The sequence below is a fragment of the Fulmarus glacialis genome, unplaced genomic scaffold (assembly GCF_000690835.1).
Source record: "Fulmarus glacialis isolate BGI_N327 unplaced genomic scaffold, ASM69083v1 scaffold46070, whole genome shotgun sequence".
Classification (NCBI taxonomy): domain Eukaryota; kingdom Metazoa; phylum Chordata; class Aves; order Procellariiformes; family Procellariidae; genus Fulmarus; species Fulmarus glacialis.
This window is the reverse complement of record NW_009189131.1, coordinates 1-14,908: the sequence shown is the minus strand read 5'-3', so window position 1 is coordinate 14,908 and position 14,908 is coordinate 1. Positions and strand designations below refer to the sequence as shown.

At 49.2% G+C, this 14,908-nt stretch overlaps 1 protein-coding gene across 1 annotated transcript; it reads right to left on the bottom strand.

Annotated features, from left to right (window-relative positions):
• Nucleotides 1–6,018: 6,018 nt before the first annotated feature.
• On the bottom strand, nt 6,019–14,517 carry LOC104070262 (cytochrome b-c1 complex subunit 1, mitochondrial; the record flags this gene model as incomplete). Its single annotated transcript, XM_009581102.1, has 12 exons — nt 6,019–6,261; nt 7,124–7,199; nt 7,597–7,685; nt 8,185–8,270; nt 9,289–9,449; nt 10,197–10,340; nt 10,743–10,858; nt 11,007–11,086; nt 11,723–11,921; nt 12,728–12,857; nt 13,858–13,944; nt 14,395–14,517. Coding segments are annotated over 12 exons (1,356 nt in total), but the record flags the coding sequence as incomplete, so codon positions are not given.
• Between the last annotated feature and the right edge of the window lie 391 nt (nt 14,518–14,908).

Here is a 14,908-nt window from a genome sequence, read left to right as displayed (position 1 = left end):
CCTCAGCAGTCCAGGTGAGAGTCCCGCAGAGGACAGGGCTACCCATGCAGTGTATCCCCAAAAGAACAATGATGGGGGACTCTCAGAGCTCCAGCTCCTTGCAGAAAACATGTCTGCAGCACCTCTGCCCCCCTCCTCATTGCCATCAAGGAGGGAGGAGCGCAGGATCCTGTCTCTGCCCTGCCCCCGCACCTTCGGGAGTCACCAGCCTGGGACCATGGGGATGTCATCCCTCTCCATCCTCCTCAGCAAAGCCGGGGCAAGGTCACCTGTGAGTCACCGCTGCGCGTGCGAGTCAGAAACAGGAGATACTTGCATTCCCATGTCATAGGGGCTCCTGCCAAGCGCTGCACATCTGGAACAGCTGTAAACAAAGCAGGGGAAGCCGGAGAGGCACGGCAGGGAGCAGCCAGGGGCAGCGGGGACCTCCAGCCTCACAGCAGACAGGCGGGGGGAAGGGGTGGCAATAAATGCAGAACCGCCACGTGGAGCCCAGACGCCCAGGGCTCAAGCACGCTCGCCCGCCGCCTCTTCCTGGAAGCCCCTCGGCATGCCAGGGCACCCTCCGTGCCAGGTGAGCGGAGGCAGGAACTTCCCACAAACATGCTGCCTGCTGCAGGGCTCTACCTGCTGCTCCGGCTCCTAAAGCCACTGCTCACCAAGCCTCCCGCGAGAGGCCCCAGCCCCACTCGCCATGTCCGCAGGCAATTATCACTCCACAGATCCCTACCTGGAAATCACATCCTCCAAGTTTCATCGGTAGCACCAAGTCTGTTTCTCGATTGCTGCGAGCACTACTCAAGAGTGATGCAGTCTCAATGGAGAGGTCATGGTTTTGGTATATGTGAATCTGTATAACGCTAAACTGTACTCGGAGGAGCTCCAAATATGTTTTTCCTGAAGCTGAATATACACCAAATCCTAAATCTCAAAGCAACACAACTTTAACTCCCTAGATTAAACATTCAAATAAGGAAGGAAAAAAATCCCCCCCTCCCCACAAAGAGTCAGCTGACTCTTCCCTAAATATAACAAATAAGAGATAAGCAGCATGTTCCTTTTACAGCTTTGTCCAAGTCACACACAAAGTAGAAAATAGTGCACAGCACTGGGGCTATTTTACAAAATATTACTTTGCAGATCTGAGTCGCCGTGTGCTGAGGGCAGTGCACGCAGAGTGGCTTTATTTTGTGTATTGCACTGTGTCAGTACCCACATTGACAGGAGGGCAACACAGCGCCCAGAAAAGCTAAATGTTCAATGTCCCACTGCAGGCTTTTGGCGAAACTAGGAAGAGTACTCAGATATTCAGGCTCTTGTTTCAATATCTTAACTGCATAATTAGCCTCGCTTAAATCAGGTCATGCGGCATTCGATCCAACTTCCTTCCCTGTCCTCGTGCTGTCTGTGCTATGCTGTTCTCACACCAAGGCAGCATACAGAGCCTTAAATAATCCCAGAGCATGGCAGAGGCTCAGCGATGGATGATGGAGCAGGAGCAGTGTCTCCAGAGCACCTGGCAGGTGATCCAGCACAGGTACTACTCCCATCGACACCTCTTTGTACAAAAAAAAACCCTCCTGCTCTCACAGACCAGAGCCGGGACTTCCCCAGGCTGCCACCCCCAGCAGCCTAGTGCTGGGCCAGCAGCTCCATTTTCCATAGCTAGGCAGGTGAGGAACCTGGATAGATCCTCCTCCAGGCACCATGCTTCTAGTAGCTTTTCTGGGCATCCCCAGCAGTGGGCTCAATGGGCAGCAAAGCCGAACCTCAGCCTGGGAGCCTCACTTAAAAATCTGAGAGCCCGGAGGAAGGAAAATGCGTAAGGGGAAAGAGCTGGAAAGAAGACACTTGCATGGAAAAGTGAGAACCACTGATCCTCTTTGGATGGCATGTGGGGTAAAGCAGCTTTTAATGAGGGTGTTCAGGGCTCAGACTCACCCCATTCCAGACACACCATTGAAGAAAGAGCTGGGACAAAGACGACAAGCCCTGCCGCCGTGCCCCGCTCAGCCTCGTGTCTCATAGCAGCCCGTGATGGCTGTAGCTGGCAGTCAGGCCTGGATGGGCCCTTTGTCCATTGCTTTTCCATGCAATGAATACGCTAACGCTTTAGATGAGCCATTTTTTTTTCCAAATAGGAAATGGCAGTTCTGGATACCACTGCTCACCATTCCTCTCCCCTGGTGTACAAAGTCCCCGCAGTGCACAGGAGGGCAAGGTGAAGTGCAGGAAGCCTGGGCAGGGCAAGCCTGTGAGTCTGCCAAGCATTGGGTACCACCCTCACCCTACGAATCCTGCAACCCTGCTGGATGACACTTCATCACAGGGAGAACTCAGCCATCCTCTGAGCAATCCACACTATATAGGGGCTGGCCAGGGGAGAAGATCCCTGGTCATGGCCGTGCCAATGCCTCCGTCAATCCCTGCACCAAGGGGTCCAAGCAGTGCAAGGCTCCAGCTACACAAGACACCAGCAGAGCTGCACTTCTCCTGCCCTGTCTTCTAAACCCCGCTCACCTATTGCTCCCACTGCTATTTTTCACCAGCCTCGGCAGGAGACCAGGTAGAGAAGCAGGCCCAGAGGGCTGCGGGCTCTCCTCCCAAAAGCTCTCTGGCACCGAAGAGCGGCACGGCTCCAAGCCTCTCATTTCTGTGAAAGCCTCTCTGCAGCTCCCCGCTTCCCTGAGGACAGGCTTGGCTCAGCACCTATGATTAGTATCAACTGTACTTTCCAGGGGGGGTAATTAGTTCAGGTGAGGCAACTACTGACAGTTGGCTGCTGTGGCCCCTCTTTTGGCAAGCGCCTGAATCCCAAACAAGCAGCTCATATATCAAAGGGGCTGCCTGTTCCACAAGCAGATCCACCCTGTACATCTGCCCTGGCCCCGCAGCCCCACGGCTCGGGGTACCGACAGCTTTTCCTGCTAGAGACCAGGGAAACCTAGAGGACTCAGCACAAGTCGCTAGCAAGCACTTCCCATTTTCACTGCTAGATTTTATGTACCTGGAATAGTTCTGTATGGTGGAAAAAAAGTCACTGAAGCACTGTGCAGGCAGCATTAGAAAGCCTTGCATAGGGTGCACACAACGATGAACAGCATCCTCTCTTCCAGCCAAGAGAGAGAGTGCCAAGGCGTCAGGGAGGGAAAGCAATTGCCTGGAGGTAGGTGGAGGCGCGAGCTTCAAAGAGGGAACTTTACCTGGAGAAGATAAGACAGCTAGCACCGTGCAGAAGGGGAGGGAGCAAAGGCCAAGTCATACACCAGACTAAATTTATCAGCACAGTCTAATGGGATCCCAAGTAACCTTCCAAGTGAAGTAGCAAAATAAAACACTTAAGCCATTGAAAACTAGACTGAACAATCCTGCATTGTCCAGGGAGCCAGGAAACAGATTTATTAGGTCACTCAGGCCATCTCCAGTTTCAGAAATTGCCCTGTTCTAGGGATGGTTCCAACTCCCTCCTCTGGCACTGCCACTGTCCTTCACTGGGCAGCGGAAACCACAGGAAGGGGAGGGGAGAGGTCCAGAGAAAGATCTCACTTTTTCAAGGTTCGGGAAAAGCACTGAGGTAGACATTTCCCTATTTGGATTCCCTTGGACTGAGGTTGCTCCAATGGAGGAACAGAAACACACCCCTACGGCTCAAACAGCAAGAGACCTGCCAACAAGATTAGAGCTTCAGTTCCTCCAGCACCGAGGGATTCGGCTGCCAAATGCCTGGCGACTCTGTACTAATTCCAGGTTACACTTATCAAGCCCCTCACTAAGGCTCAGAGTGTGGGTGTCTTCACCCGTAAGCAATAACACTCTCGATTCCTGAATGGGTTTCCCCTCCCCATCTTTTAGATCCCCAGTCCGGCTGCTTGTTGTTTACCAAGGAAAAATGGTATCGCAAACTTCTCAATCCTTAACAGCTGGTGAGACGCATGGAAGCACGGACTGCCACAGCACCCGAACACGACAGGCACTACAAGGCAGAGTGCCATTGGAACTGCAGCCAGAAGATGCCAACATCTGGGGCACGGCTCAGCCTCGACTCCTAGCTGCTAGCAGGCACCCAACAGCTCTCTGCATCCAATGCCCCTCACGAGGGCACGGTTCCTAGTCCAGATCAGCCCAGATACTCACATTTCTGCATGGATAAAAGCATCTATAAAATACCTTCTAACGCTGCATAAGCCCGCCACCCTTGCAGAGCTGCAGCCTCTTGGTCAGGAGGGAGCGGGTGTTAGTCCTCGCTGAAATGCTGGGAGTATGCTGCTCAGCACAGCCAGCCTGCTGCTTTTGCAGAGAAACAGAGCAATTTGGAAAGGAGCAGTTGCAGAGGGGTTTGAATTTGTTCCTCGTACAAAGTAGTGCAGGAGGGCCTGGGGAATTACTCAAGGAAAACAACCATTCCCAAGCAGATACCTCCAGAGAAGAAAACTTGTAGGAAATGCTAAAGCAAGGATGTACATCTCCCTTTCCTTGTATTTCTCACCAACTGCAAAACACCCTGGAAGCTCACCTCGGGGGGGGGGAAGGGGGGGGATATATAGCAATGGAAGACAAAAGAGGATTACAGTCTGATTGCAGTCACAAAACCAAGACAGAACCATTTACTGGTTCCACAAGGCTTGAGGCGTAAGTGAGCTTGTTTAGTTTTTCAGCCCTCAGTGCACTTGTAACGAGCCAGAGCTTGCGATGATAGTTAAACCCAAATTGCATCAAGAACATTTAACAGTTTCAAACTTGCCTAGTATACGCAATGAGTTCAGACACAGTGACTCTCTCATCAAGAATCCAGATTCAGCACAAATGATTTAGTACACTGGATTAGTCTCAAGTGTAATGACTAACTCCTAGAAACTTTTACACTATTTTTAAATCCCACTTGTCAGGGCAGCACCTGGAAATTAAATGAGAATCCCAGGGAGATTTATCCCAAAGACAAAAATTAAACAGGAGTACCTCGCAGCTTCCAAGGATAGCTGTGACAGGCTAGTGCCACCTGGTGGGAAGCTTTTCTCCAACCCCCTTGCTCAGTTTCATCCTTTCTGTTCCATGTTCCAGCTTCCCGGAGGCAAGACAAGAGAGCAACAACCAGATTAACCCCAGAAAAAGCAGAAAGGGCTGGGTAGCTCTTTCAACTATTCAGACCTAGAGATTATTTTCCAGGTATCGGCCAGGTCACCCTATACTTCAGTCAGCAGCTTCGAGACTGACTGGATAGCTGGAGGCTCATCCGCATGAGGAATGTGTAGACCAACACCAACATACTCCACAACAATCTCTGTTCATTATTGAACTGGTTTACAGATAACCAGGAAGCTTAAGATGAGAGGTAGCATATCCCCACGTAGGCTCTGGAAAGATGTTTGTCTAGCAACAGCTAGGGACAACTCTGCTAGGGACAACCGCCTCAACCGTACTGAGGCAGCATCTGGCAAGGCCACGCTGATCACCTTCACCAGCTTCAACAGGTGGCGGGAACTCAGGTGACCAGTTTTGCCTGTAACTGATTAGGGAGAGAGGGGTTGCACAAACTGCCCCTACCGCAGAGGCGGTCACTCCAGTAAGAGGGTCACAAACAGCCAGACCAGAAACACTAACACCACACCCCAGGGACAGGAAGAGGAGCAACTTTCCATAGATACATTTTGATCTCCTTGACGAGCAGGAGAGCACAGAGGTCCCCTCAGATGAGGGCCCTTTGTTCTTAGATCTGCACAAGCAGCAATGCTACAGCCCGAGTTTGACCATGCTGCTGCCTGCACAGAAGAGCACAGTGGAAATAGCTAGAGCTATCCCTGGCAGTCTCGTACCAGTGGAAAGACTTCCTTCAACCAGCCTAAAGACAAGACCTCTGAACCAGGACACTGCCAGCTCAGGACAGAGGAGGCGGGGCTGCAGACACACACACAGACAAGATTCTAGCACGAGCCCTGACAAATCAAGACTGATTGGTCCAATACGTCACCAATTTGGCAAGATTAACAATGTCTACATACACGACCCAGCAAGACACAGTCAACTCCCAGCAGAACCAACTCCATATAGGATGTATTTATTTTTATTTTTATACATTTAACACCGAGAAGGCGGCCATTTTGATGGGACTCATCTTGCCCCTGGTGCACAAAACATTCAGAGCCAGAGGGAACCTGTCACAGTCCACAGCTTCACTATTTCCAACCTGCAGGGACATGTCCTAGAAACGGATCCAGTACATGGCACTGCGAATACGGTTGTAATCCAAGAGCTGTTCAATGGGACCTGAGTGAACAGAACAAGAGTCAGTCACTGGAGATGTAGTTAAAATCCCTGTGCAGTTTCCCACGGTCTTAAAGCAGATGATGACAGAGCAGACTGTGCTTACAATCCATGGCAGCTATGCACAAAACCAGGCAACTACAGCTCAAACCTGCATCAGGAAAACCAGCAGATACCATCTCCTGACAGAGAAACTGTTACTTGTTTCCTCAGATTAAGTTGTTTTCTCGCACTGCTCCACAATACTCAGTACAGCTCCACATACAGGTATGAAATACAGGGAGCCACCAAGTCACGGAGATTTTGTCTAGTTCATTCCAACTTCCTGTTCAAAAACCATCTCCCTTTTCCAAGCTGCTCCACTTTGAAGGCCAGAGGAAACAGCTGCATGGAGGAGGGGAATCCACAACACACAGGAAGGAGGCAGCAGAGCGGAGCTGAGCTGCTCAGGCAGGTTTTCCGAGAGGAATTTGTCCTTGGCCAGACAGACGTGCCAGAGCAGCACAAGAGAATCAGGTCCCTTCAATTCCCTTACATAAACCACCATGACCCCAGGGTAAGGACACCTGGCAGACACCGCTGGGCCCGCACCCAGCTATGGGACTCCCAATCTTAGTCATGGCTCCACAGCAAGTAAAGAGGTGGGAGGACAGCCAGCAGCTCGCTGCCACTGCATCTCCATCACCTGCAGGTTTGGTCTCCTGGCAAATGTGCCTTGGCACATCTAACATGCAGAGGTAGGAGGATACCAGCAAAGAACCACAGTGGCTAGGAGGCCAGAACAGACACATGAAAAGTGCCTGCAGCTCGCTTCCACTCAGCTCTTGACCCCTTCCTGGTTTTTGAGCTACCATGTACTACTTACCAACTGCTGCAATTGCCGGGCATTTGTCATAAATGTATTTACTGCAGACTTCTCTCACCATTCTTGCATCAACAGCCTAATAAATATCAAACAAGCAATTAATGACCCTTCTAGCAGAAGACATGGCCGTCCAAAATCTGAGGCTTTCCAAGGGATACATTGGCTGCAGAATTACACAAACTAAATGCTGGCCACCTCTAGGGAAACTGTTAAAGGAATTTCAAGTTGTGCTGCTTAACTAGGCGTATGCCCTCTTTCTGGGATGGACTGAATCCAGCCACAGGGACACAGGATACACTCAGTCTATGTCAGAGATTCTGACATACCTTATCAGTGTCAGTGAGCTGACCGCCTGGACTCCAGGCAGCTTGACTAGGGGATAAGTAAGTCTCATGTTACTGCAGCAAACTAAGGCCAGAAAATGCTGACACCAACCATGCCCCGGTACCCAACCAAAACAAACGGATACCTACTGCAATCCTGGCATCCCATTCCTCCAGAGGGATACGGCGTCCGTAGTTTAAGAGATGGCTTCCAATATTCTCACACACTGGTGTAGTACCTAGATGTTGAAGATATCACATGGTCAGCACAGCAGAAAGCCTTCCAGAATTGCAGAGCCTGATCATCAGTCAAAGCAGATAGAAGCAACTCTGGCCATTAAACCAGCTTCTAATGAAGTACCAGTTGCAGTCACCACTCTAAGCAGCTCCAGCAGGAGTTAAGGAATACAAAGATTGCTTCACCGGTCTCCGAAGTGTTAAAGCCAAAGCAGAACAGTTTGAGGGTCTCAATTCTAACCTCACCAGGCAGCATGTTATTCACTCCTAGCAACAGAACGACTACAAGTTTACAGAGTCAGAGCTAGCCTGCAGCAGAGCAGCCTGGGGTCAGCTGCTTTGACAACATGGCAGAAGGAATGCAGAGCAGGGGAAAGGAAGTTTTGCCCAGTGCCTGGCAGCAGTACTGCAATGTCTAGCAGAGCTCTTGCTCCCCAGGAGAGACATAAGCAGTAACCCTCTGAAAGCTGCACAGTGGTCAATCCATAAACCAGAACATACCATCCAGTTGAGCCACCATGGCATTTCGGAGATAGTTCTTGGCCCTCTTCACCTCTGACTCTGTGGTACTAGTGCACAGACGCATCCTGGAGAGGAGATAAAAAAAAACACTGAAGCTCCTAAAGATGTTTGTCTGCTCAGACAGAAAGTGATTTCCTCCCTTTCCCAAGCCTCTGCAGAAATAAGCTATTATCAACATCACTTGTCTTGCAAGCTTGAGATTCATTCTTGATCACTGCAGAGCAGCTAAGAACTGGGGAGCACTGAACAGGAGGCGAGAGAAAGAGCGCAAGCTTACAGGCAGGGGATATCAGCCAGCAGGTTACACGTTGAGTTACACTCACAAAGGTCTAAGCCGCCCTGGTGCTGGCTCTAGCTTGCCCATCAGGCACAGTGGCAAGCGGTCTGCGGTACGCTATCACAAGAGAAGGCAGGCGTGTCAGCTGTTCCCACGCATGGCAAGCTGCTATGGAAACTGATGCTGAAAGAACAAGACAGTTCTACAGAGTCTGTTTGGACTCCAGCTGCTAAATCCCTTCCTCCCCTGCCAACTGCAATGTCTCTAGGGCAAGGGCTAACTCCATCTGCTCCATACACAGCACGGCTCGGCTCTGAATCTCAGATGTAGCCTTGAACCATTACTGGGATATACATGTATACAATAAGACGGACAGACAGAAGGCCTCCAAGCACTGGCATGACTCCAGCAGCAGGGCATTTATCAGCCACAACACAACAGGCAGGAACTCTGCCTGCTTTGCTCAAGTTTAACAAGACAACGGAGATATGCCTCTTGAGCATTTGTGAAAGCCTTGTCTCTAAGGAATGATCTCACTTGTATATAAAAAAACCAAAGCTTCCGTGCTAATACTTGGAAGCACAAACGAAAGACACGAAGAGCCCTAAGAGATTAAAATAGCTCCTCAAAAGCCACATCCTAAGACATTTACAGAAACCACTTACAGGATCTCTTAACCAGAATGCGAGTTACTGAGAATTCACACAGAGACACAGCTCTGTGAAGACCAAATACACTACCCACCAGCTCAGTCTCCCACAAGAGGGTAGATCTTAAACAGGAATTTTTGCCCAAGTTGTACTTACCACTCCCCCTGAGCACAATACAGCATGTCATCTATGGACAGAGGATCGGAAACAAAATGGAAACCGAAGAGGCCGGTATCAGAGTAAGAGGTGTTGAACGTCTGGAAACTGTGGCAGAGATTATGCTCCACAGCAAGCGTAGCCAGCCTGCTGGACTGATTCTGTAAATAAGGAGATACCATCAACCATTCCAGTCTTACAGCTTCCTCACAGCTCAAATTCTTTCCAACTGAGCTGTTTTCACAAAGACCACAGGCAAGACAGAGCGGAACACTTTGCTGAAGGAGAGCTTAATTTAGGCCCTTCATGTGGTCAACAGATGAGATTCACTGGTGGAAAAGCCACAGACAATGGCCTAAGAGTCCATCCAGCAAAACCATTTCCTTTTCCAGCCACAGATGAGGAGCTGGTATGCATACCACCGTAGGAGTGGGAGAAAATGGGAAGTGCAAGGTCTCCCAGTAGCAGGGGTTAGCACAGTTACGCAGGCCAGACAGATTCCAGATGAGAACGGATGTAATACTGGGGTTTTAAACAAGTTCCACCTGCTTTGCAGTTGTAAGACAAGCTTACATCATGAGACTATAGACTGCTCTGACCTGCTTCCATCATCACCCCCACTGAGCGGTTAGTTTGTGAGGGTAGGAATAAGCTGCTGAGAATTCATCAGCTAAACCTCTTCCAAACTTAGCAGAGAAGGCTCAGTTCATCTCCCAGCATCACCTCTCAAGAAGTGTACTGGATTAGCCTCAATTACATTCTATCCTACTTTCCAGGAGACTCCTGTCCACTTCACAGTTGGAAGCTAACTGCAGCAGCCTCCCATAAAGCACATTCAACCAGAGTCTCCATAATATTTCATATTAAAAGGCTCCAGGCTCTCCCCATCACACTCACAAGCCTCTTACCTTACCACCTCCAAATGTGCGGTCATAGCGTCCAATGATAGCATTAGCCACATGGAGGACAACGTTGTCTGGATCAGCCCATCCTGGCCCCTCCACGGCAAGAGCAATATGGGCAACAGGCAGAGCATCATCTCTGGCACGGATCTAGAAAATCATCAAGGAGCTGGGGAGAACTGCATGAGCACTGTCTGCAGCCTGCTGCAATGCCAGGCTGACAAACTGGAGGACTTGATATTATCCCAGTGAAATGAAACAGTCCCAGGCACTACCGAGCACAAACCAGCTGTTCTGATATGAGTTTTCCAGCAGATTATGTGAGCAACAGTCACACATTCCTAATGGGTTTGGGTCCTATCTAAAACCCAAAACATTGTGGCAATAAACCCCAAGAACAGAACATGGGGGTACTACCAAGATGCTGCATCATCAGCTTCTCCGAGATATACAAACAGATTTTTCCTCTCAGAAGCAGCTATAACTAGTTTCACATTCATTCAACAGTTTGGCAACAGCTGCTTGTTTTGTTTGGGACCAGAACAACTTTACCTCACTCCCTGTGAAGCGACAGCGCGGGAGGAGAGGCACAGCATCCTCTTTGTATGTAAAAGGCACTCCACTGAAGTGTTGCCTAGCTACATCTACCAGCTCTTTGTGGGAAATACCTGGCAATGGGAAAGAGAGAGATTTGCAGTTTTAAACAGCTTAATTTAACAAAATCATGTGATTTTACATTAGAGATGTGTGACAGGGGTTTGATCACCAGCTTGAGAAGAGCCAGGCTTCCCAGAATCACAAGGACCTAGAACTTACCTCCAGCAGCTGCCAGGACCATACGAGGAGCCTTGAAGTGAGTATCAACATACGAAGCTAGATCTGCTCGAGTCAGATGCCTAGAAAGAACACAGAGAGACCCGATATATCAGCATCTCTGAGTTGGAGGGATGAAAGACTTAGGGTAAGCAAGTTCACAGTGCAGAGACAACAGTGATGTTGTTGATTCCCTTAGTGGTGGGGTAACAATACTTTTTAGAAGCAAGACTGCACTGTCTGTGTTTTCCCTGTGCTCTAATTCCAGAACACAGAGAACAGAAACCAAGTGACCAAGACAGTTAAGACAGACCAAGACAGCAAGAGTTAAGGATAGACTTCAATACCAGCTAGGGTACTGACCCTGGTCACTGAGCTACCAGTACCCTAACAGGTGTGTACACCCAAGGCCACTGCTTTAGTGAGCATCCCTAGCTCTTAATCTCTCCAACAGTGTCAAATTGACAAGTACGGGAGAAGGTTCAACCTGGCCCTACCAATCTACCGTCTTGCATGAGGGGGATTCTAGAGAAGAATGTGTACTTTTACTAGCACCAACGGGGAAAACACAGTCAAGACAAAACGAGAAGCCCACAGGCACAGATCACCTCTGCGTACAGACTGGTTTCCTCATGCAGTCACCACTGCTGAGAAGCAGCAGTCATGCACCCCACGGACTGAACCCACGGGCTGTGTACCGCATCCAGCCTGTTGCTCACTTGATGTTCTCCGTGGTCCCCTCGACAGTGCGGGCCAGTGCAGTCCCCTGGAAAGCAGTGGCATGAAGGTAATCAAAGGTAACATCTGTCAAGTTGCTGTCGATTTCTTTCAATTCCTGAAGGATGACGCCACGTTCCTTTTCGATCTGAGACTCCTCCAGCGCACAGTTCTGCACAATGTCAGCCAGAAGCTCTACAACTGCAACACATTTCCTACATTAGCAATCCCACTGCCTGACTGCTACCAGTGCTGCTGAAAGGAGAAGAGACACGCAGGCAGCAGAGGCACTGCAAGAGGAGTGAGCACAAACCACGCTGCGGAGGGGATGCAACATAATAGAGATGAGTACTACCCATTCCCACAGCATCAGAGAGGGACAAACAACACTGTTTTAGCATGAAGTCTCCAGCTCAGCTTGCCAAGCATCACTGCCAGTGGAAACCAGGCAACAACTGCAGAAGGTGAAGCATGTCAGATGCAGGGTACTGTTCCAGAAACATGCTAAATCCTTACAGAGAGCTTGCAACATCTACAGTGTAGCCCACATCTACGGTAGGACCCATAGCTCTGACTCAAATCACTGCCTCTGGACAAAACCAACCCAAAGAGGAGTCTGCGCATGGTAGTACAAAGCACACACAACACTCTCAAGAGCTACACTGAGCATCCTGACACAGTAGCTGTTGCTGACCTCAGTTTCTCAGCTCTGTAAGACAACCACAGACTACTGAAACCCCCCTCTCCCTCCTGGCAATATAGTGCAGCCTGACATCACAAGAGTTTTGCAGAACTGGTTTTAGGAACACATGAACTTGCAGCCTTGAAGCACCATGTCATGGCAGTGCTCTCTTCAACTACCAACTAGAACCTCCAATTTACTGCTCAACTCTAACTTCATTCCCTGGTCTGTTGTTAGAAAGGATGCTGGTGGGAGAGAAAGACAAGCACACGCGCTTGCTTCATCCTTAACCTCCAGATCAGAGTTTGCCCGCTGGCCATCCTACCTTTGGGCATGTCCTTGGACAAGGCTTTTATGTAATAGGCAGTCTGCTCCCGCGAGGTGTACCCATTCAGGTGAGCACCCATACTCTCCACCTCCTTTTCAAAGGCAGCACAAGGACGCTTCTTTGTACCCTAAAGAAAACAGATAAACACAATTATGAAATGAACAGATTTCCCTCTCGGGCAGAAGTAAAGCAAGGAAAAGAGCAATAAAGACCTAAAACAATAAAACCTGTCATGTGATTCATAAGAGCCAAGAGCAAGTGCAGAAAGCAAGAGATTTAAAACTTGGATTATTTACTCTAGCTAAAGGGTGGTTGAGGTGTATTTTGAAAGACCAATAAAAACCCAGCAGGGAAGGAGAAGACCTACACTAAGAGACAACAGTGGCTGAAAATCACATCAGTGGAAGTAAACCAAGAACAAGTCTAAACCAAAAATAAGCAGGTTTCTAGGTATCCAAGCAGCAATATTCAGAAGAAGCCAGAACAGGAGCAGAAAGATACTTCTAATACAGAGCTCATCTCTTAAGGAGCAAGCCAGATGCTGCAGTTGCCTATGATGGCACAGGCTGGACTCAAGTCAGCAAGCCCCAGGCTTAGATGCCTTCTTCCCTAGGGCTGTTCAGCAGACACTTACATTATTAGAAAATTAAGAGCTGTAGCCTCTAAACTTTGCTGGTCCACTAAGAAAACCAAAGAAAAAGAAATGGCTACAGGAAATGCTGCTTTGAGCTCTGCCTGCTAACCTGAAGAAACATGCTTCATAACATAGTCCTATATGTGCACTACACAGTAGCTGGGATGGTCAGGTATTGGAACCACAGCATCAGAGACTCAGTCTCACTTGTTACAACTTCTTTTCCTTTAAGAGGGGAAATACCAACCAGTAAGTAAGAGTTGCCTTAATTCATGCATGCTTGCAAGCTGCTGCATATTCAAAGAGCACCATATAGACTAGGTGCCTTTTGAAGTTTATTTTTATACTACGTGCAAAGTCTCTAGGACTCAGATGACCTGATTTGCACTCTCTTCTAACAGCTACAGCTCCCAAAGCGAAAGTGCACTATAAAAGCAAATATTTAGAACAGCTCTCCACCCAGTCCTGTGCCAGACCTAGCATACCTCCTTACCTTAAAGGCCAGATGTTCCAGGAAGTAACCGGCCCCATTGTTCTTCTCGTCTTCATGGCGGCTCCCCACCCCAATCCACACGCCCACCTAATGGCAAATGCATCAAGTACTCATATTAGAAAAGAAAACAAACAGTACATTCAAGCCTCATGCCACAAATATAACAGCAAGGACAAAAAGTCTCCTCCACGGACACTGCACTAATAGCACCAAAGTAAGAACTAGCACCAGCAACTGTTTCCCGTACACATTTTGGCTAGTTTTGCCAGAGATATAACTACTAGTGGTCACTTACTGCTTACACAAAAACTGTAAGACTGAGAAAACTCACACAGTACAAAAGCTTGACTACAGATTTATACAAAGCCAGACTAGGCCTTCTACTGCTACATTAATCCCACTGGTTAACAAAGCGAAGGTGTAGGGTCTCTGTCAAAAGCTTCGGTTCAAATAGGGGTTTGTCACTTTTGGAAGACCAGTTACAGACTAGGCAAGGCTGACTGTTTCAAGTATGCCCTTAATCTATCTTAAACTCACCGTACATGTTGGTTGATTGGACTCCTCTGAAGCTACACGAAGACCATTGTCCAGAGTGGTGACTTGGGTCTCAGGGATATTATGGAGTGTCTGGGCATAGGTGGCATTTTTTTTTAAAAAAAGCTGCCTAAAAAAAAAAAAAAAAAGGCTATCATCACCCCTAAGCAGCAGCTCCCCTCTGCAGGGCAGACCTCCAGAACAGACTGCTGGGCACACAGCTGACCAAAGCTAGGCCAGACAAGCTCTTTCATGTTTATATTGAGGAGTTCCTACTACACACCGTTCGTTAACCGGAGGGCTGGAAACCCTCCGCAGCAGCAGAGGTTTCAAGCAGGATGAAAACCTCAGCGAAGAGTGCCATGAACCGGTCAAAACCCGGTACTAGGGTGGAGGAGCGGAGCGGACAGCAGGGCGCCCGGTAAGCCCCACAAAGGCTGAAGGCCGCCGCCACCGCTGACCCCGCCCGGCCCGGCCCCGCTCCGGAGGCAGGGGGTTTCCATGGCGGCCGCCGCCC